The sequence below is a fragment of the Trichechus manatus genome, unplaced genomic scaffold (assembly GCF_000243295.1).
Source record: "Trichechus manatus latirostris isolate Lorelei unplaced genomic scaffold, TriManLat1.0 scaffold00289, whole genome shotgun sequence".
NCBI lineage: Eukaryota > Metazoa > Chordata > Mammalia > Sirenia > Trichechidae > Trichechus > Trichechus manatus.
The window spans coordinates 1,267,269-1,290,187 of NW_004444225.1; the positions used below are offsets into that span (position 1 = coordinate 1,267,269).

Below are 22,919 nucleotides of genomic sequence, written 5' to 3' on the forward strand. Positions count from 1 at the left end.
TAATGATGAATTGGAATATCTTCAGTATACATTTTAAACAAAGATGTTTTTCAGACATTCTGACATCAGAGGTCATTGGCCTAAATGCTACTAAATTTCATGTGAAGAGAAGCTATTTAAACTTTTTTGTATGAACAGGAAATTAAATCTGGCAGAAAAGGAGGGGGATGATGAGCCGAGCTGGGGCAGGGGAGGGGGGGACCTGAAATTGACATAAAAGTTTTGTCCTGGTCTAAAGCTATAGAGAATAGAGCACTTGTCTGTTTTCTAATGAATAAGGCATGCTTTGAGAGGAACCCTTTCCATCAATACTACAGAGCCTGATAGAAAATTACAATTGTCTGCTCCTTTAAATTTAACATTTAGCTTAGCAAACTCAGATTCAGTAATATTCTTTAAACCTCTTGTGGGGCCGCCATGAGTCGGAATTGACTCAACGGCAGCTGGTTGGGTATAGTTTTGAACTATATTTTTGTTTCCTAATGGTGGACAGACAGTACAACAACCTGTGAATACTAGATGCTTAATAAATATTTGAGCGTGAATAAATGAATTCATTGATTATGTTAAATGAGTGAGGAGGATATCTTGATACTTGTTTTGGAGAGGTTCCATTTTCACTCTGATGGTCAAAACCTGCCAGTTATCTAGCCAAGTGATAGCATGCTGTGGCCTTGTACTCCACTCTGTTAGAGCGAAGTATGTCTCCAGAGTAAATTACTGCCATCACAGTGCCCTGCCTCGGCCATTGGATTTTCCCCACGTCTCTAGTCACTGCCTGTTCTTCTCTGTGTCTCTGCTGTGGGAAGTGGACCTGCTATTCTGGGTGGCATTTCTATCCCACTCCTGCTTATCTGTGAGTGAGAAATTTGTCAGTGCTTGGGGATAATGATTTGTTGACTAAACTAAGCCTTAATTAACTGCTGTGTGCATCTTGTAAGAGCATTATGCTATTTGGACCTTTCCAGAGTTTTTAAAAATGCATTATTTTGAAGTTGAAATGACAAAGCACAACTCCAATATACTGTACTATAATAAACCTTATGTGCATAAATGTATTGTTATTCAAAGCCCAGATTTTCAGTCCGTTTCTGTGCCCCCTCATCCAACCTGTGCTAAACTCTAGCTGCATCTGACTATTCCTGTTCGGTTCAAATGGCAGCCACTTATGTGATGCTTTTCCTGCTCTTTCTAAGCAAGATCAATCCCTCATTTCTCTCCCATTCTTTTTAGTTTGCGGGAGAAAGATGTGGCAGTCTGCTTCCATAACGATTACAGCCTTGGAAACCCTATGGGGAAATTCTACTCTGCCCTATAGGGTCACTATGAGTCGGAATTGACTCGATGAAAACGGGTTTGGTTTTTTGGTTTTCTTTTTACTTTATAATATTACTCTGTGTTTATTATTATTATTTATTCATTATTATTTATAATAATGTTATTAAGGGAACATCACTAATGCCTGGCTGATATTGAATGAATAAAAGTATTTAAGTTACTGATAATATAACCATCTTGTTTCATAGAGGCATCATTTGACTTACCTTTTAGTTCTTGAAATGATTGTTTAGGTAAAGCTCATGCAGCATTTGAAAATGGTAATTACTGTGCAATGGCGAATAATAAATGATCAACTTTTTTTTTCTATTTGAATTGAGCTATGCTGTCAGCTTGACTTCATTGGAAAGTATGTGTTTCACCTACAGTACGATAATCGGTTCCATTTTGAAGTTGTGCTCTAATTTATGTGTAAATTAGAATTAGAATAACTTTATAAAGTTTTATATGACCACATACAAAAGAGACTATGCTTAAATTTAACTTTTCTCATTTGCTGTTTGCTTCTCTCCCAATGGTATAGTAAAGTTCTATTTTATGCCTGTTGTAATAAAACATTACTAATTAGCATTCATTAGGTAGTAGTAGAGTTGTCTGAATTAATGGAATTCCAGTTATATATTTTTTAAATGCCACATTATTGCTTTTAAACGTCACAATAATTTTTCTGACTGCTGACATGTTTGAGTTATTTTCTGCTTAGTTTTATTTTGAAATTACGTACGACTCTTGTGCTTTTTTTCCCCATAGATCAGAACATCAGTATTCCTCATCTACTCCATTAAATTACAGTTGTATGCAAACCATTATACTTCACATTATAGATACTGGGGAGAGCCAACAACTTTTGAAAGCAAGGATATTATATAGTTTTACTTTTTGCAAGAAAGCTAACTCTGCTAGCCGATTTAAATTCAGCTAAAATTTACTGAGTACTTTATTGGGTCCAAGTGTGGTAGAGTTATTTTTTTCCCCCATTTTACAGAAGGAAGCTAACGCTCAGCATGGATGATGGACTAGAGCGGGGAGAGCCTGTTTATAAGGTGGTGAATTAGAACACTGTTAAAAGAGGCCTGGGCATTTAAGAACTTGAACTAAGATAGTGTTTGAGATTCATCATCAGCTGTCCCCTCTCATAGGGTGATTCCTGAGTGGAAATCAGAAACGTCACTTAATTCGTGAACATTTGGCAGAAGGCAGAAAATGTATTGGTGAATTAGTGTACGTTCTAAGAGTCACATTCTGTTTAACCACATAATACCAGTTTACCTTTCCATGTAAGAAAATCTAAAGTTCAGAATAATTATTTTAATTTAAATAAAACGAATTATTAGTGAAAGAATTATCGAAATTATTTTAGACATTTTTTGCTTTGAGTATAATTTATTAAGTGATCTAAAATGTAACCATGCCATAACACTCAGGTTGGAGAACAGTTATTAATGTGATAGGTACATTTTATTCTTTACTAGCATAATTTTAATTGAATTGCTTTTGCATTACTTTCAAAATTGCTTAAAATCCATGAAAAGTGTTTGTTTCTTAGATTCTAAACGTCTGTTAGTTTTATTTAAGCAAGTCCTTTCAAAAGATGGTTTACAAATTTTCTTATATGTAAATAACAGAAAACAAAAACATGAATTGGCATGTGAAAATTTGATTTTTTTTCTTTTTTGTTCCGAGTTAATAATAATAATGCATTCAGCTTTGTACTTGCAGTGCTACATCTCATATTTTCCCATTCAGGTTTAAGCTACTTCTTCTGGTGGAGTCAAGCAAGATATTCCGTTCCTGATGGGTGCACCCCCATGCTTTACAGTTGTTGTTATTCTTTGATACCTGTGTATGGGGAAATATGTGGTAACATTTATAAATCTGATAATTTTAGGGAGCCCTGGTGGCACAGGGGTTAAGCGCACAGCTACTAACCAAAAGGTCGGTGGTTCTAACCCACCAGCCGCTCCATGGGAGAAAGATGTGGCAGTCTGCTTACATAAAGATTTACAGCCTTGGAAACCCTATGGGGCAGTTCTGCCCTGTCCTGTAGGGTCCTGGAGGGTTGCAGTGAGTTGACAGAAGTGGATTTTGATTTTGGGTGATGATTTTATCTGAGTCAAGTAGCTGACTAAGAGTGGTAAATGATTGTGAAGCCTCAGAGAAGAGGAAGATGAAAAAAAGGTATTAGGTTTGAAATTAAGTTGGAATTGGGAAAGATTTATTACTGTGATACAGATAGAAATGATGCTGTGGTGCTGCTAGGCAGTGAGATTGAAGTAGGAAAGAAGAGGGGCAACGAGGGGAGGATGCATGTTCCCTGAGCCTCATTTGATGGCCTTGAAAAAAGGGAAGGGCCTTTGAGGAAGGTGTGCTTTTTTGTTGTTTTATTTTGATTTAGTGCCATTGAACAAAAACATGGGGGAAGATGAAGTGAAGTGCAGAACTAAAAAGTCCATGGTTATGGTAAGAGTCAAGGAAGGGCAGCTATTGAGAGGTAGAGAGATTACAAGGAAGAAGCATGAGTTTTGCAGTCGTCTCATACTTGCCATGTGACTTTCTGAATGCTTTGTAAAGTGAGGATAATAACGCCTCCCTCAGAGGCTCTCTGAGGATTTTCAGGTTTCATGTAGTATGTGACCACAGATGTGCTGGTGGCAGCTGTTCTTGTGATGTTTATTGCCGAGGGTGAGGATCACTGAAGTGCCCACACTTGATGAGCCCTTTCTTTTCCCCCAAGAAATTTGAGATTATCACTTTCTAAATGATGAGAGGAGAAAGGGTAGAAGATAAGGGGTTAAGAAAGACCTTAAGGAAAATTTGTTGATGGTAGAAAAATGAATCACTGAGGTTTGAACAGGATGTCTGGAAGCAGTTAGTTAAAGGCAAATGGCATTTAGAACTAAATATGGGGAAAGGAAATATATACTTCACATGTTTTGCAAAAAATTACAATATTTTAGGTTGCTAACTCAGTGGTTATTTCTTCATATAACGAAGGCCCAAGAATTCAGTTTCTCCCAAGAAAAGGCAGGATGCTTTTAGTGCTTTTCTTTTCCTCTTAAAACACTGCCTTTAGTTGGGGCACAGTCTTCTGGGTCAGCGTATATTTTCAGTTTAAAGATAAATTGAAGAATCAGTCATTGTGACAGCCACATTTGAACATAATAACATTTTCCTCCTTTTTATTAAAATGGAAATATTATTTATATATAACATTAATGAACTTTATGTTTAATAATGTTTTTTAAATTAGTAATTTGAACCAATTGTTTTAATAACTGAGTCGGTGCTACAAACATGTTTTTTAAACCTTATTAGATTTTATTGTTTCAGTCTCAGTGTGATAAGACAGCAACTTTATGATTTCTATTGATAAAAGCTCTTCAATTTGAAAATAAGCTGGAGAGTATAATTGTCTCATAGTGTAATGAAGCCAAGGCCAAACTGAGAACGTAAACAAACACAGCACTCTTTCTGGTTTGCATAGAAAAGTACCGAAAACAAAAGAGATACAAGCACACATATGAGCTGTTTGCTACATAGTTTTCTCCCTAAATTGGAGAAATGCGGTAATGTCCATGGTTTCCCCACCTCTTCAGCCCACTCCACTTGAATAGCATCGTGCATATGTGGCAGCCCTTGTGGGTTGGGCCTTTGTAAAGGTCCAAGTCATGATACTGGCTTTGCTACCAGGGTTCCCAGAAGAATTGCCAAACTGCAGCTGCCAAACCACTGTGCTAGCCTGTTTTTCTTCAACTAAATCAAATCCTTCTCTCCTTCCCATAAGAGAAATGCATGAGTCAGAACAAATCACTCCAATGGGTTTGCATCTGAGTTTAATAACAGACAACCAAAGTAAACCCTCTTTTGTAAGACAGTTTTCTAAAATGCATGTTATTTTTGTGTATAGTGGATAAATTTTCAGCCATATTGCCACGGTTAAACATAAAACACACTACTTATTAAAGCTTGCTTTTGTCTAACTCTAACATATCACTTGGAAAACTTGTGTTAGCTGTTATTACAGGGTGCAATTTCCGTTTTTTTGTTTTTTTTTTTAATTAAAAAATTCAGTGGATTTTGTATTAAAGTGGTCACTGGAGTTACCCATGAAATGAGGGTTAGAAACAATAGTAAAGACTTAAAAAAAAAAAAAAAAAGTACTCCCACAGGGAAGAATTGCAGTACTAAAAAGTAGCCAATACGTAGTTGTTAATTGGCTAAAAAAAATTTTAAAGTCATTTTGAAGAAATAAAACCTCCAGAGTTCTTTAAATTCAGCTTAAATCACCCTCTTTAAGGTCCCAAAGTCCTCACAAGGAAGAATTTGGTAAAACCGTTTTCCTCGTTTCCCAGGAGAACAGAGAATCTAGCTTTGAATATGTTACTACAAGTATTTTCTTTGGGCTGTGTGTGAGTTGCTTTCTGTAAGCATACTGTGATGTTGGTCCCTTAGCTAATAGCCATTCTCTTCCCCTTGTTCCTTGAAGTTTTAACATAACCTTATTTTACTCACTTTTCTCTAGGTAGGCTGCAGACAAAATTGTGAGTCTTAATTGGTATAAGCTCACCATATTGGTCTTATTCCTTTGCTAGTGGTTGAATTAGGCATGGATTTTTTTCTCCCCCTTATCTATGACTAATGAGATTAGATGTCGGGGGTGTTTTTGGGAAACTTAAAAAAGGGACAGCCAAAGAAAAACTTGCTCTGCTTCCTGTAATAGAATATAGGAGCTCTGTAGTTCATTACCTTTCCATTTTTATCTGAGCTACCAGAAAGCTCTGGTGGCACAACGGTTAAGCGCTCAGCTGCTAACTGAAAGAAAGGTCTGTAGTTCGAACACACCAGCCACTCCTCAGGAGAAAAGACCTGGCGATCTGCTCCCGTAAAGATTACAGCCTAGGAAACCCTATGGGGCAGTTTTATTTTATTCTGTTATATAGGGTCTCTGTGAGTCAGAATCAACCCATTGGCAAACAGCAGCAACCAGATAGCTTATTATTTGGTCTATAAACATGTAAAATTTGAAAAGGAATTAGGTAAGCTAATGAATTTCTCTTCTATCCAGGGTAGACGTGTCATTTTTAATTTGTTATATAATTTGATGGAAATAATATACCATTTAATATACACACGGATTTCTCTGTCTTGGAATCCTTTAAAACCAAATTATTATTGAATGTAGTGATTCCATAGAGGCTTTAAAGAAGCAGGTCTTTCATTCAATCTTCTAGTTACAGTAAATGATTAAATCTCTGGTAATAAATGGTGAAGAGGACACAATGCCAAGGAACTAGAGTTTCTGGTGCTGTTTGTCAGTTGCTTGATATCTTTTCTAAAAATGGCATTGATTCAGTTTCTTTATCTGGGCCTTTGTAGAGATCATGATCCTCAGACTGAGCTTGTGAGTATGACCTGTTTCCTTAAGCTCTGAACTCTGTGGAATAGCCGAGTCCTTTTTTTTTTTTTTAAGAACCTTCTCTCATACTGCCTTTGCTAGCATAGAAACACAACTGATCTTCAAAAAGTATGAAAATAAAGAGAATTGACAACTAATTTTACTCTTTTTACAGTAAATACATGTAGTGGGATAACATGAGTTTTAAATAATTATTTTGGTGGGCACTAATTTAAACTGTATATAAATAGTTGATTGATCACTATTCTGATAATGACTACATATATTCAAAGTCCTGCAGTCCATAGAAATAATAAATAACATTTATTAAGGGCTTATTGTGTGCCAGGCCATGTTCTAAGGGCTCTCTGCTATTCATTCAGTCCTTGAATCCTCATAAATATCTCAGGTAGAAAGTAAGTTCCATAAGGGCAAGGGCTTTATGTTTTGTTTACTCTATTCTCAGAACAGTTCCTTGTATATTATATACATATATTTGTTCGATAAATGAAAGAATAAACTACAAGCTGTGACATAGGTCCTGTTATTAGCCACATTTTACAGTTGAGGAAACTGAGGCATGGAGAAGTTAAATAACTCGCCCAAGGTCACGTAGCTAGTAAGTGGAGGACATGGGATTCCAATCTAGAAAGTCTGGTTCTAGAACCTGTGCTCTTAACTGCTGTTGTTTCCTGTTTTTATTGTCTCTAGAGAAGAACAGAAACACAAAGAAATAATAAAAGTTGCTTATTCAGTAGAGTTAGTACACCTTCTCTTCACTTATCAGCTATCTCATTATCCGACGTTTCACATTTACAACAACAGTATAAAATCTACTATCCAACTGTTTTGCACATTAATGATGTATGTCTGACAGTAACGAATGCCAAGGTGCAAGGCTAGAGCAACACTGGCTGTGATGGTGAAGGTTATGTGTCAGCTTGGCTGGGCCATGATCCTCAGTAGTTTGGCAGTTATGTAATGATGTAGTCAGTCTGCTATTTTGTGGTCTAATGTGGTCATCCTCCATTTTTGCATAACACTGATTTTGCTTAACAACTTGGTCTTTGGACCCTAACCATGTTGGTGAGGAGAGGGTGTAGTTAGAAGGTTATGATAATCTAGTCCAGAGTTTCTCAGCCTTGGTACTATTGACATTTTGGGCTAGATAATGATGTGGGGTTATTGGATGCTTGGCAGCATTTCTGGCCTCTTCCTACTAGATGCCAGTAGTACCTCTCTAGTTCTGACAACCAGAAGTGTTCTCGGGCATTGTCAAATGTCCCCTGATAGATAAAATCACCCTCAGTTGAGAGCCACTGGTCTAGAAATACACATTAAAACATCAAGAGGGAAATCTGAAAGTAAGAGTAGGTGAACACCCGGCTTCCTATTTAGAAAAGTTTTGGACTTCCTGCCATGCCACAGTGAGTTCACAGACGAGGCAGGAATTAGCTTCCTCGGTGACCATAGCCATGTCTTTTATGAAAACCTGAATTTTATTCTTTTTTTATAAAGATTCATCTAGAAACACAAATTCATTGTATATAAAAGCCTTATCCTTTCGGGTTTTCCTTTTCATTCATGAAACACATAAATCTCTAGCAAGGATTTAAAAAATTTAGTGTCTGTTAAAGCTTCAAATGCATTGTTAGCAGCATAGTGGTATGCTACTTTGTAATTTTGTAATATAATCATTTTTGCTGTAACATAACGTGTTCTAAAAATCACCTCACTATGCTTAATCAGGCTATGAAATCACAGGACTTATGGGAAAAATGAGGTTAGAGCACACCACTCAAAAACTTTATTAGTAACACAGGAAAATAAAGATAGGAACCTAATAAAAATGGCAGTGAAGTTTTACACGTGCTACATGTTTAAGAAAATACTTAAATACTATAATAAATATGGCCTTTTACCTTGAAAAGGACCTGCAGTTTGCTAGTGGAAGTGGACATTGGAAGGGTTTAAGCTTATGAGTTATTGGGAAGTGTTGGAAAGAAGGTTATTGGACTGAAAGTTGTAACACTAGATCTGCTCATAAAACAGGCAGTTAAGTAGCAAGGGGATACTGCATGTTTAAAATCAAGAAAGGTGTTTGTCAGGGTTGCGTTCTTTCACCATACTTATTCAGTCTGTATGCTGAGCAAATAACCCAAGAAGCTGGACTATATGAAGAAGAATGTGGCATCAGGATTGGCAGAAGACTCATTAACAACCTGCAGTATGCAGATGACATAACCTTGCTTGCTGAAGGTGAGGAGGACTTGAAGCACTTACTGGTGAAGATCAAAAACTACAGCCCTCAGTATGGATTACACCTCAACATAAAGAAAACAGAAATCCTCACGGCTGGGCCAATAAGCAACATCATGATAAATGGAGAAAGATTGACATTGTCAAGGAATTTTTTTTACTTGGATCCACAGTCAACGCTCGTGGAAGCAGCAGTCAGGAAATCAAATGATATATTGCATTGAGCAAACCTGCTGCAAAAGACTGCTTTAAAATAAAAAGCAAAGATGTCACTTTGAGGACTAAGTGCCCCTGACCGAAGCCATGTTATTTTCCATCACCTCATATGCCTGCATAAGCTCAGCAATGAATACAGAAGACCGAAGAAGAATTGATGCCTTTGAATTATGGTGTTGGCGAAGAATATTGAATATACCATGGACTGCCAGAAGAATGAACAAGCCTGTCTTGGAAGAAGTACAGCCAGAGTGCTTCTTGGAGGAGAGGATGGTGAGACTTCATCTCATGTACTTTGGACATGTTATCAGGAGAGATCAGTCCCTGGGGAAGAACATCATGCTTGGTAAAGTAGAGGGTCGACAAAAAAGAGTAAGACTCTCGACACAATGGATTGACACAGTGGCTGCAACCGTGGGCTCAAACATAGCAAGGACTGTGAGATGGCACAGGACCAGGCAGTGTTTCATTCTGTTGTACATGGGGTTGCCGTGAATCAGAACCAACCTGATGGCACCTAATAACAACAACACAGCAGCTGGTAGATGTGTGAGCTGTGTGTGGGTGTGCGTTTTGTTTCTTCCTATGTGACTGGATTCCATTGGGTACAGTTTTCTGTGCTCACCTAGAATTTCTTGCAGGAAAACTGTGTAAGCAAACGTAGAGTTTGCATTATGCTCAAATTGTTCCCTGATACATCAGTTACATTGGAGCACAAGGGTTTTCAAAACAAGCAGCATATCAAAATTGATGATACTCTTGGTCTTGATTTTGAGGCCCTTAAAAAAAAAAAAAAAAGAACACTAATGGAATATGGAAAAGGATGACAAGTTGTAGGAAGAAAATATATGCTTTATAAGTAAGGACAGGACAATGTAAGGAAAAACGGAATGCCTTGTTTATGCAGGGGACAAACTTTGGGAGAATTGAGGAAAGACTGGGAATCATTGTGTTCCCTGCCCTTCTGATCCTGAGCAGTCACCCTTCCTGACCAAGTCACCCTTGGTCATGGCTTGATACTTAACAGTGACCAGCCATCTCCTGCAGTGTCAAGTGCTGTATCCATTAAAAGAATCCTGGAGCCCTAGTGGTTCAGTGGTTAAGTGTTTGACTGCAACCAAAAAGTCTGCAGTTCGAATCCACCAGCTGCTACTTGGAAGCCGTATGGGTTAGTTCTGCTCTGTCCTGTAGAGTTGCTATGAGTCGGAATTGACTCGATGGCAACAGGTTAAATACATTGACAGAGATGGCTTTGTGGGAATTATTTTAAACGAGGCTCGTCTTTTTAATTTACATTGCTTTCATTTATTGGGACTGGCTGTTCATTTGACTCATGTTTTTAGTTTCAGTGAATGATTTAGAAATACTGGTATCTTTTTAAAAATATAATTTGACAAATACATTTACACAAGAGCAATGAAGGTGGACAATCCTATCAGGTAGTGGAAAATTACCACTTTTAACAGTTAAGGCTAGTGTTGATATTCTAATTTGTCACACTTTTCATTTATTTTAATTACAAAATGCAGTTATTGCCTGAAATACCTGCTTTTGATGAAATGAGTAGAGAACAATACACTGATTTTTCTCTTTGATAAGTATGTTGTTTTATAGGAGGTGGCGGGAATTTTTTTTTTTTTTTAAATTGTCTGTAAAATCTCAATCCTCAGATTTTGTGTTTTATAGAAATCTGTAGTGATATTGAGTAAACATAATTTAAAATACATCGTTAATACATTTTGAAATGTAATGTTTTAGAAAATGAACTATGCATGTTTTTTAAAATGTATAACTTACAAGTCAGATTTTCGGAATATTCAGTACATCAAAACAAGTAAATAAAATGTCGATAGGACTTTTTTGTTCACTTTATATTACAGTTAGACATATGTAGTGGGGAAAGATAGTTTTTTCATTCAAGAATGTTATCCTTAAAGGTTTTGTATGAACTTTCATATCAGTTTGATATCATAACATTAAGCAAAAGAAACATTGTAGTGAATATATTTGAAGAAGTAAAAGACCATAAATGTATACATATTTTATACTGGTTTTGGGGAGTAATCATTTAGCTAAGATAGAATTGTAAGATTTTTATGTATTTATTTTGTTAGTTTCACTTTAAAAACTTGCAAGCATAAAAGTGTTTGGACAGTAAAAATGTCAATCTAATTGAAGTAGCATCCACTTTTGTGAAAAAGAATGTTTGGGCTTCTTTTAATTATGCATTGTTTAAATGTCCCCCGTTGCCCTGCATCCTCTTCTGATGGGCACTCATATTAAATATCTCTTTAGTGTTCAAAAAGTCAGAGTGGTACCTTACCCTCTGGTCATTGCAGGGTTATGTTATTGTAATTTAAAGCTTCATGAGTATTAGGATTAGAGTCAGCTATATTCCTCCCAGGCAAGATGACACATAATAGGGAAATAATACAGTATTTAGGGGGTTGTTTGTTTTCTTTTTGCAATATTGGTTTTTATGAAAGGAATTGTTTATTTCTGTATGTTTACCACAACTTCTTCTAGCCTTTTTATACTCCTTCCTTCCATGGGTGACTTTATACCCACCAGTGTTTTATGCTCCGTTAGAACATCAGGATTTACATACTTGCATACATTCACAATGTTCATCAGATTTTAGTACTTCAGTATTTTCTGCTTATCTCCAGAGGCTATAATTTACTTATTCTGTTATCTACTTATTGTGTATTACATAAACCCATCCCACAAGAGGCTCTAGGTTTCCACTGTTGCACTTTTTTAAACCAACAGGTAAGAAAGTCAGTTTGCAGACTTTTTATGTAGTGAAAATACCGCCACGCGTAATGACGTAGACTCACTGATTCTTTACAGTATTCACCTACTGGATGTCTGTATAAAAACAAAACCACCTACAAAAAGCTGGTTATTTCGTACTCCTATCTGCTTATTAGACCAATTAATTGAAGGAATAACAGACATACTAACATTGTATTCTATTAATCATTCTACTGTTACAATATTTAATATGCAGTTTTTTTTTTTTAAAAACTGTATCTGTATTTTTTTTCTTTTATATAGTTTTAGTTTTACTTAATGGATAAAGCTCAGAGTACCGAGTTACCAATAAAATAATAATAATGAAAGTTATAATTTGGAAATTATAGAAACTAAAGTATATAAAGTTTGAGAGAAAATTGCTGCCTTGTGGTTATAGACTTCCCACAATACAGAGCACTTGTAATAAGTGTGTGTAAAAAATCTTTAAAATTAACAAAGCAGTATTCAGTACAGTATCTTGAAATTTTTCTTCATAATGGAAGTAAGTTTTCTAAGGTCAGGCCAGCCAACGATAGATCTTTTTCACGTCCATGCTTTATGGTTTTTGACCCAATGAAAAAGATTACCGACTCCCTAATGGTGATGTGTGTTGTTTGTTTTATGTACTGATGTATAGGGTATATTATTTTGGGCATCTGATGTTTTTTGGTTTTGAGAGATGGGGTTTTTGTTGTTGTTATTGTTTTTCCCCTTCCTCTCATTTCAACAAGATAATCTCATCATTTAACCTAAAAAGAATAATATTTCTCAAGCAGAGGTCTCATTCTTCAGAAATAGTCATCCTATAATTTAAAGCAGTTTTTTTTTTCCTAGTAAGCTTACCAAGTAGATTTTTTCTTTGTTTCTACATTTCGTTTACTTAGGATTTTTAATTCCCCCTCAGATCCCATTTTTCTAAAACATATCTTCCTCAAGTACCACACAGAAAAACTCCAGTGTATTATTTATATATTTTTTGTAAAACAGAAACATCATAAATTATTACTTTTCCCATGTACCTTCTAGTTTTTAATGTGCTGATGCCTGTATAGTAGAACTGTTTAGTATTGGTTGTTTTCTCCATATATGAATTTGGCATTACTAAATTGGGCCAAAAAGTAATAGAGGTAGGTAGATACTCATCCTTATTTTTCATGGCCCACCTGTGAAATGCAGAGCGCAATAGTTGTGAGCCAGATCAACTTACACTGTTTATAAAATAGTGAGAAGCAAGGGTTGAGGTCTCACTGAGGGGAGTGAGTTCAGCTGTGTTGTAAAACTAAAAGTAGCATATATCCACACACACATACACAGCAGACAGTAGAAAAGGTGTATTCAGGAATCTGAACAGGTCCAGGGTTTTAGATTTGGTCTCCTTTGTTACTAACTTAAATGTTAAAGTAAAGAAATGGGTATTTTACAACCAGAGTATTAGAAAAGCATTCACGATTATAGAAGTGCCAACATGTTCTCTTTGTCTCTTACTCTTCTTTCAGCCATAATGAAAGGAAAGTGACCTGCAAACATCCAGTCACAGGACAGCCATCACAGGACAATTGTATTTTTGTAGTGAATGAACAGTAAGTAAAGAGTTTCATGGAATGTCTGTATTCGAGATGGGGATTAGCATTGGGATTGCTGTTATCCATATTTAATACAGTACAATTTAACAAGTTTTCCTATCTGGACATTTACATTCAAGTCTGATAACGGAATGACAACTGTTCATGTGGTAGAGAAACATGACATAAATTTTTTCTTCCTGAGGGATATAATTTCAGAAGCATTTTTACAACACAGATGATAAGCTCAGGGTCAGAGCAACTGTCAAGTTGGTCAAATTATTCAACTGGAGCTCAGTTTTCTTATCCTTAAATCAGGGATAGTGATAACTACCTTTTCTCAGGATTTTTTTTAAGCATCAGATGAAATACGTGTGAAAATGCTTTATACATTATAAAACTTATTACTTATTAATATCATTGTTACTGTTTTGATATTTGAATAATCATGTAATTCATTTTTAAGTTGCCAGTTGTAAGACCAAGTAGACTATATTTAATAATGCCTGTTAAAATAAACACAACCTATGTTAATTTAGATGCTTAATTTAAACGGTGATTTTTTGTATGATGACACTATCCACATAGCCTAAGTAGATTTTCCCACTTATCTTTGCACTTTTTTTTAGCACGAGTATTGAAAAATTTACAAAAACTGGGTTGAATTTATACAGTTAATATAATATGCTAGAATAATAATTACCATAACTGCTATTTGGTAGTTATGTATATTTGGTATGTTACGTATACCTTATAACGCTATGTAATATTATACTACATATATGTAGCATATACTTCTCTTCCAGACTCATATATTCAATGCTTACTTGACACATCTCTACTTGGATATCTAGTAGGCATCTCAAACTTAATATGGCCAAAACCAAACTCTTATTTCAGCCCTGTGTCCCCATTTCCAACCTACTCTTCCTCCAATCTTCCCTTTTGGCTCCAAATCCAAGAGTCAATCTTGGTTCTTCCCTTCCCTCACCTCACATCCAGTCCATTAACTTCTTGCTCAGTCTCCAAAATCCATCTTGAATCTAATCAATTCCTGCATTCCAGTCCAGTAGCTTCAGAGTTAAGAAAAATTGCAAGGTAGTTCTAGAGTAGAAGACAATTCTGCTTTAAGTGACTCAGCGGTGTTCCATACAAGGAAAAAAGCAGAAGGTAATATTGAAAGCCCAGTCTCCTTTTTTTGTGTGCTTATCAATGTAAAGACATTAAGATTAGAAGGTTAAGATGAATAAGTGGAATACATGAAGTCAGGGAACAGGTGAATCCGGAGGGAGTCAAAGAGGAAAGGAATTTGATTCTTTAGGTTTAGTAACCAGACCAAGAAGGAATGCACCTTTTCTAAGTTTCTTCACTGAATATGCTCAGTTCCCTGTGAGTTGGTTTTGCTTATGGGTGAAAAGCAAAGACTTTGGCTTGTCGCCAATGTAATATAGCTAGTAAATGGTGAGATTACACCCAGGTATAGTTTCTCTTTTCATTATGCAAGTGCTTCTGTGGGCTTCGTTTTTTAAACTGGTACCTGGGCTCTCCTGGGCATATTTTATCTCCTCACATCATGTTTTAACTCACATCAGTTTGACTATGTAAATTATAGTTCTAAATCACATGCTCATATTGACTAAAGAAAACGCTGCACGAGTGCCCTATTTAAAAGTTGTTACATGCATATTAAGTTTACAGTTGACCATTCATGAACTCTTGCCTGGATTAAATACATATCCCAGTTCCTGGCATAGGGAAAGTCCTCAGTAAGTACATGAATTAATGTTATCAACTTATGTTCTTCTTAGAAGTTGTTTGTTATATTTATAGTAGCTGTATATATTAAGTTCTGGCTCTAGAGTAAGTAGCCTCTCACTATTTTGAAAAAGTAGGACACCAGCATTGTTAACTGTAGGGAAACTTTATTATAAAGCAGTTTGTGTACACAGCAGGTTTTAGCATTTTGCTGTATTATATTTTCAGGACCGTTGCAACCATGACGTCTGAAGAAAAAAAGGAACGACCCATAAGTATGATAAATGAAGCGTCTAACTATAGCATGACTTCAGATTATGCTTTGTATCCAGTCAGCCCTGTAGGCAGAGTAAGTTATTTTGCTTACTGTTAATTATTGATAACTGATAGTATCTATTACTGTCACTCTTAATGGGCTAGAGTTAGTTTTTATAAGAAAATCATTTCATTTTAATTATTACTTGAACCTAATTACATTGGAGGTCATTTATATAAGAAACAAGAGCTTGAAATATAAGGTAATAAGATTTAATTAACTTAATAATTTAATGACTTCTTTTTTAATACTGTAGAATTCAGATTTTGATTTTTTTAAAAAAACCAATATAATGAATGTTTTATGAGAGAATAGGCACTTTATTGAATCAACTTAAGTTGTAAAGATGAAGATTAATAGCCTAGGAATCTTATTTTCTGACTCGAAGGCCTAGATTGAGGAGAATTATCAAGTAGTTTAAAATTTAGCCATGATTTTTTTTTAAACATAATTTATATTGTTTTTATGTTTTTTATTATTTAAAAAGATATATATATACCCGTAAAATTCTTTACTGCCAAAGGGAAAGTCTTTATAAAAATATTTCACAACTTCACAAAAATATCTCAGAAGTGCCATGTGGAAATAGAAATGGATTTTTTTGTATAATCAGAAACTAAAATTTTAATTGTTTGGGTAACTATGATTATGGACTTGTATGTCTGTAAGAACTTGTGGTTATTGTTTCTTGTACTTCAAGCACATTCAGATTTAGTATTTTAATGTAAATGTTTTTTAAATTATTGGAAAATTTGCTACTAAATCTGAATAAGTAATTTAAATAACTACCTTAAAGTTGATGCTCAATTTCTGTATTGTGGTATAGCAAAAGAATTGAGCAATAAAGGACTAATCTTTTATTTATTTAAAAAATAAATTGTTTCAGGCAGAACGGAAATAATGAGAATGCTGACACACTGAAAAATGTAACCAGTGTCACTGTACAGATTGTGTAGAAATTGTTAAATGGGAACCTAATATGCTGTGTAAACTCACACCAAAAACACAATCAAATATTTTAACTTTAAGAAAATATTAAAAATTTAAAAATAAAATTTTTACAGTAGTAAAGCAATTGTAATGGTAAATTATGTTTGTTATAAGGAAATCAATAACCGAACTATAATATTTCAAATGCCTGGTTTTTTTTTTTTTAGTAAAATTTTATGTAGTATTACAAGTAAATGTAAATTTTCAAATGATGTAATTTCTAATTCTTATTAAATAATATAAAATGCCAATAGTATAACTGAGTATTATAATGCTTCATTAATGTATTTTATTTAAAATCTAAAGAAATGATAAATGAATTGGGGACTGCTGGGTCAAGAAAGAAACTTAGATCCATGCCTCACTCTGTGCACCAGAAATTTTCCAGCTGGGTCATTTGTTGAAATGTTAAAAACAAAGCTGTAAAAGCACTAGAAAAAACAGTGGAAGATTTTTTTTAAAAAACTTAGAATGGAGATGGATTTTCTAATTATAATATAAAACCCCGGAAGTCAATAGAAAAGAATGACAGATTCAGCCACATAAAATTATCACACATGTAGAATATCTGTAATTCATAAAGCAATTAAAGAAATTCATTCCTTTTTTAATTAAACAACTCCTATGAATCAATAAGAAAAAGAATTACAACCCAGTTTAAAAAGTGAGGAAAGTATTTAATCAGTTCCAGAAAAGAAATGAACATTTTACTTAAACACATAAAAGACACTCAACCTTATTCATAGCATGAAAAACTCACCGTTTTTCACCTATCAGATTTTGAAGATCAGTAAGTTTCATAGCACAGCAAGGTGACAAGAGAGTGTTAACAGGCATTCTCTTTATGTAGTGAGCTCCAAGAAATAGTGGAACAGAAGCATAGGTATTATATATGCAATCATTTGAGAAAGAACAGATATTCCATAACCATGAAAACAATTATTTAGATAGGTAGACAGACAGACACATGGAGTTTGTTGGTGTGGGTAATGGTTCCTGGAGGCCCAGGGCTGAGAAGTAGACTGATCCTTGTATATCTTTTTGTACCATTTGAATTTATACTGTGTTTACACATTATCTGTTCAAAGGTAAATTAAAATTTATCAAAGAAACATATTTCAGGGAAAAAATGTATTGATATTGGGCCTCACAGTTCTATTTTGTACTAATATAAGCTTCACAAAATAAGAATTAATGAAATACGCTAGGTTTCCAGAGATTCTAGATAAGTTGAGAAAATAGGAGATAATTTAATATCACTTACCTTTTATTTTACAGAGAAATTCCAATTCAGCTTCCTTGTTTTTATGTTTATTGGTTATCAGTAACATTTCTGTAGAAATAAATCTTCATGCTAAGCATAGCTGTATTTAAAAGGATTTTATATCCTTATGCTTACTTTTAAGAATACAGTAAACAGCATCTATCTGGTATCATTGAAGTTCAGGGTTGTCCGTAAAGAAGAAGACACTACATGACATTAAGGGGATCTTTCTAGTCTTGTTTTGACTTGTGATATGTTTATGTTTCATATCCTAGTATTTCTCATCTGGCTTAATGCCGTTAACTTTCTTTAATTGAAACAACGCTGTTAAATGCAGATAGAAAGCAAAAAGTTCTGTCGTTTATTTTTAAAGATTTGTTCATTTTTACTCAAGGTTCATTCATTTTGTGGCAGGTAGGACAAAATACTGCCACACTCTCTGCCTTTTGTAAAAATTGGAAATCCAGATTTTAGAGGAAAGATGTGAAACTTGTGATCCTTTTGTAATATTGTAGAGGAAGAAGTCTGTGCAGAATTCTTACACTTGAGACAACTAAGCCAGTAGTAGTGGAGTTGTAATGATTTATCTGACAAGATTATAGCCTGCAGGTCTCAGGGAAATCTGAGTAGACATTAAAATTATGAAGATGAGAAGTAAGCTCAACTCTCCAGGCATTAATGACACATTTTCTATCCTGCTTTTTTCTGTTTAGACATCACGGGCTTCGAAAAAAGTTCATAATTTTGGAAAGAGATCAAACTCAATTAAAAGGAATCCTAATGCACCGGTGGTGAGACGAGGTTGGCTTTACAAACAGGTACGTTTTCCCCCCCATATGATATGAAACAAAGGACAGAATCAAAAAGAACCTTTTAAGCTGAATGTATCTAAGACAATAATATAAAATGGAGAAAGAACTGTAATATAGTCACACAGATTCTTTTACTGCTTATTTTCTGTGAAGACTTTTAGAGGAACAGTGAAGACAGAAAAGGGAGTGGACATTACTTAGAACAGAAATTGCCTGTGGGTGTTTGTTTGGGTTTTGCTCATCTTGCAGAAAAGAATGCCTATTTGGCAGCTCTTTCTAACTAATTTAATTCATAAAAATCAGGCTCAAGCAGAGTTACAATTTTAATAAAAACTATTTTTCCTTGTTTCTAGATTTAAAATTAAATATATACTATATGCAAATATTAGGAAAAGGATGCTAAAATTATCCAGATAGAAGTATTATAAAAAATTTCAAAATGAAAAAAAATACAAGGGTATTGTTCATTTTTCTACTTATGCAAAAAGCCATCACAAAAATGTATTATTGTATACTTTTCTTCCTTTATTTATAGAGAAGTCTTATCATAGTTTGATCTTTTTCTAATAATGCATCACTGGTATTTCTCAGTGATTATATTTTCCTAGAATCCAGAAACTACTATTGGCTTCTGTACTCTCACACTACTCACTTTTTCTCTTAAGTTTTTATATTGTTTGTTTATTTGATTTTACTTTTTCTTTTCTTATGAGACTGTTTGTTCAGGCAGGATTCACATTGTTTATATTGACTGGAAAACCTGATAAATAAGCTTTTTTGGAACCTCATCATTATTTTTGTATGTATGTAAGGATGTATGTACATTATCCCCTTGGACTTTATAACATCTCTTTTGACTCCTTGGGGGCTATTGTTTTCTTTTTTACTTTCTAACTTACAACTGGAGTAATCAGAAAACTGAGATGGTTCACTTGGCATTAAGGGCCTTTATCTGTCTTCTTCTGTCTCTGCTCGTGCATATGTACAGATGATACAGAACAAGTTAAATATTAGTTCATTGGTATTGCTAACTTATTCTGTTAAATACTTCTAATTGTTCTCAGATAACTTAATAATTCTTATTCATTAAAAATCATAATGAAATCTGTCAGAAGAGATAAAGATGGCTTTATATAGTGATAAAAGAGTTAATCGAGAAGATTTAACAATCACAAATGTGTATATGCACTCAACATTGGGGCACCTAAGTATATAAAGCAAACACAGATAGGATTGAAGGGAGAAATAGATAGTACTACAGTAATAGTTGGAGATGTCAATATACCACTTTCAATATTGGACAGAACATCTAGAAAGAAGATCAACAAGGAAACAGAGAATCTGAATGACAGTATGAACTAACTAGACTTAACAGACCTACATAGAATGCTTCACCCCAAAACAGCGCAAGATACATTCAACTCCAGTGCACATGACATGGATCATTCTCCAGGATAGACCACATTTTAGATCATAAAGCAAGTTTTGGTAAATTTAAAAAGTTTGAAATCAGAGAGAAAGTATTTTCTCTGACTACAACAGAATAAGGCTACAAATTAGTAACAGAAAAAAACTTGATGGGATGCAGCGAAGGCAGTACTCAGAGGAAAACTTACAGCCATAAATGCCTACATGAAGAAAGAAGAAAGATCTCAGATCATCAGTCTAACTTGACAGCTCCAGGAACTAGAAAGAGAAGAGCAAACTAAGCCTAAACCTACAAGAAGAAAGGAAATAACAAAGATCAGATCGGAAATAAATAAAATTGAAAACAGAAAAGCAGTAGAGTCAATAAAACCAGATATTAATTCTTTGAAAAGATCAATAAAATTGACAAACCTTTAGCTAGACTGACAAAGAAAAGAAGAGAAAAAGTGCAAATAACCAAAATTTAAAAAATGAAAGAGGGGACATTACAACTGACCCAACAGAAATAAAGAGAATTATGACAGAATATTATGAACAACTGTATGGCAACAAACTGGATAACCTAAATGAAAGGGACAAATTCTTAGAAGCACACAACCTACATAAACTGACTCAAGAGGAAATAGAAAGCCTTAACAAACCAATACCAAGTGAAAAGATTGAATCAGTGCTCAAAAATCTCCCAATAACAAAAAGTCCTGGACCTGATGGCTTTACTGGGGAATTCTATAAAACACTTAGAAAAGAATTGACATCAATACTGTTTAAACTCTTCCAAAAGATAGAGAAGGAAGGAATACTCCCTAATTCATTCTATAAAGCAAACATAACCCTGATAGGCAAACCAGACAAAGAGACCACAAGAAAAAAACTACAGGCCAATATCTTTTATGAATATAGATACAAAAATCCTCAACAAGATACTAGCAAACAGAATCCAACAACATATTAAAAAGAGTCATACACCATGTCCAACTGGGATTTATTCCAGGAATCAATCAGTGTAATACACTACGTCAATAGAACAAAGGAAAAGAACCACATGATCATCTCTGTGGATGCAAAAAAAGCATCTGATAAAATCCAACACCCTTTCTTGATGAAAACCCTAAAGATGATTGGAATAGAAGGGAAAGTCCTCAATATGATTCAGGGCAAATATGAAAAACCAACATCCAACATTATACTTAATGGAGATAGACTGAAAGCTGTCCCCTTTCAGTTGGGAACAAGACAAGGGTACCCACTCTCACCACTTCTATTCAATATTGTATTATAAGTCCTAGCCAGAGTACTAAGACAAGAAAAAGAAATAAAAGATTCCCAGGTTGGAAAAGGAGTAGTAAAATTATCTCTATTTGTAGATGATAGGATCCTATGTATACAAAATCCCAAAGAGTCCACAAGAGAACTTCTAGAGCTAATAGAGGAATTTAGCAAAGTTGGAGGGTACGTGGTCAGTAAACAAAAATTGGTTGGGTTACTATATATTAGCAATGAGAAATCTGAAAAGGAAATTAGGGAAACAATTCCATTTACAATAGCATCTGAGAGAATAAAACACCTAGGAATAAATCTAACCAGGAACATGAAAGACTTATACAATGAAAATTATAAAACGCTGCTGAAATAGATTTAAGAAGACTTAAATAAATGCAAAGAGGTTCCATGTTCATGGATTGGAAGACTTAATATTGTTAAGATGTCAGTACTACCCAAAGCGATTTATACATTCAATGCAATCCTGATCAAAATTCAAACAGCCTTCTTTACAGAAATAGAAAAACCAGTCAACTTTATATTGAATGTCAAGAGGCCCCAAATAGCCAACACAATGTTGAAAGACAAGAACAAAGTAGGACTCACACTTCCTGATTTTAAAACACACTATACAGTTACAGTAGTCGAAACATCCTGGTACTGGTATAACAATAGACACATAGACCAGTGGAATACAATTGAGAAGGCAGTGGTCAACTGATTTTTGATGAGGATGCTAGGTCCATGCAAGGGGGAAAGAAGAGTCTCTTCAATAAATGGTACTGGGAAAATTGGATTTCCACATGGAGACAAATGCAGGAGGATCCATGCCTCACACCATATACAAAAACAAATTCAAAATGGATTAAGGACCTAAATGTACAAACTAAAACCGTAAAATTCTTAGAAGAACAAGAAGGGGAAACACTGTCGGGCCTAGCTTTCAACAATGGATTATCTAATATAATAACAAAGGCACAAAGAGCAAAAGAAAAATAAATAAATGGGACCTATAAAAATTAAAAACTTTTTTTCATCAAAAGACTTTACCAAAAAAGTGAAAAGACAAGATGTGGGAGAATATTTTCAAAAACCGTATATCTGACAAGAACCTAATAACCAAAATACACATAAAACTTGAACACCTTAACAACAAAAAGACAAATAAATCAATCATAAAATGAGCAAAGGACTTGAATAAACATTTCACCAAAGAGAACATTCACATGGCCACCAGATACGTGAAAAGATGCTCGGCGTTATTAGCCATCAGAGAAATGCATATCAAAACCAACTGAGATACCATTTCACTTCCACTAGGATGGCTAAGATAAAACACACAAACACAAAATAACAAATGTTGGTGAGGATGTGGGGAAATTGAAACTCTTATCCTTTGCTAGTGGGAATACAAAATGGTACAGCCTTTGTGGAAAACATAGAACTACCATATGACCCAGCAATTCCACTTCTAGGTATACACCCAAAAGGCTTGAAAGCAGAGATTGAAATAGAGACTTGTACA

The 22,919-nt window shown here is 34.6% G+C and overlaps 1 protein-coding gene across 4 annotated transcripts in view; it reads left to right on the forward strand.

The window, feature by feature from the left end:
- Positions 1-22,919, forward strand: part of PLEKHA5 (pleckstrin homology domain containing A5) — a 244,321-nt gene that overhangs the window by 127,570 nt on the left and 93,832 nt on the right. For all 4 annotated transcript variants that reach the window (XM_004390233.1, XM_004390235.1, XM_004390234.2 and 1 more), the window contains 3 exons: positions 13,504-13,587; positions 15,553-15,673; positions 18,608-18,712. In XM_004390233.1, the coding sequence (XP_004390290.1) occupies positions 13,504-13,587; positions 15,553-15,673; positions 18,608-18,712 (310 nt within the window). The remainder of the gene's footprint in view (positions 1-13,503; positions 13,588-15,552; positions 15,674-18,607; positions 18,713-22,919) is intronic.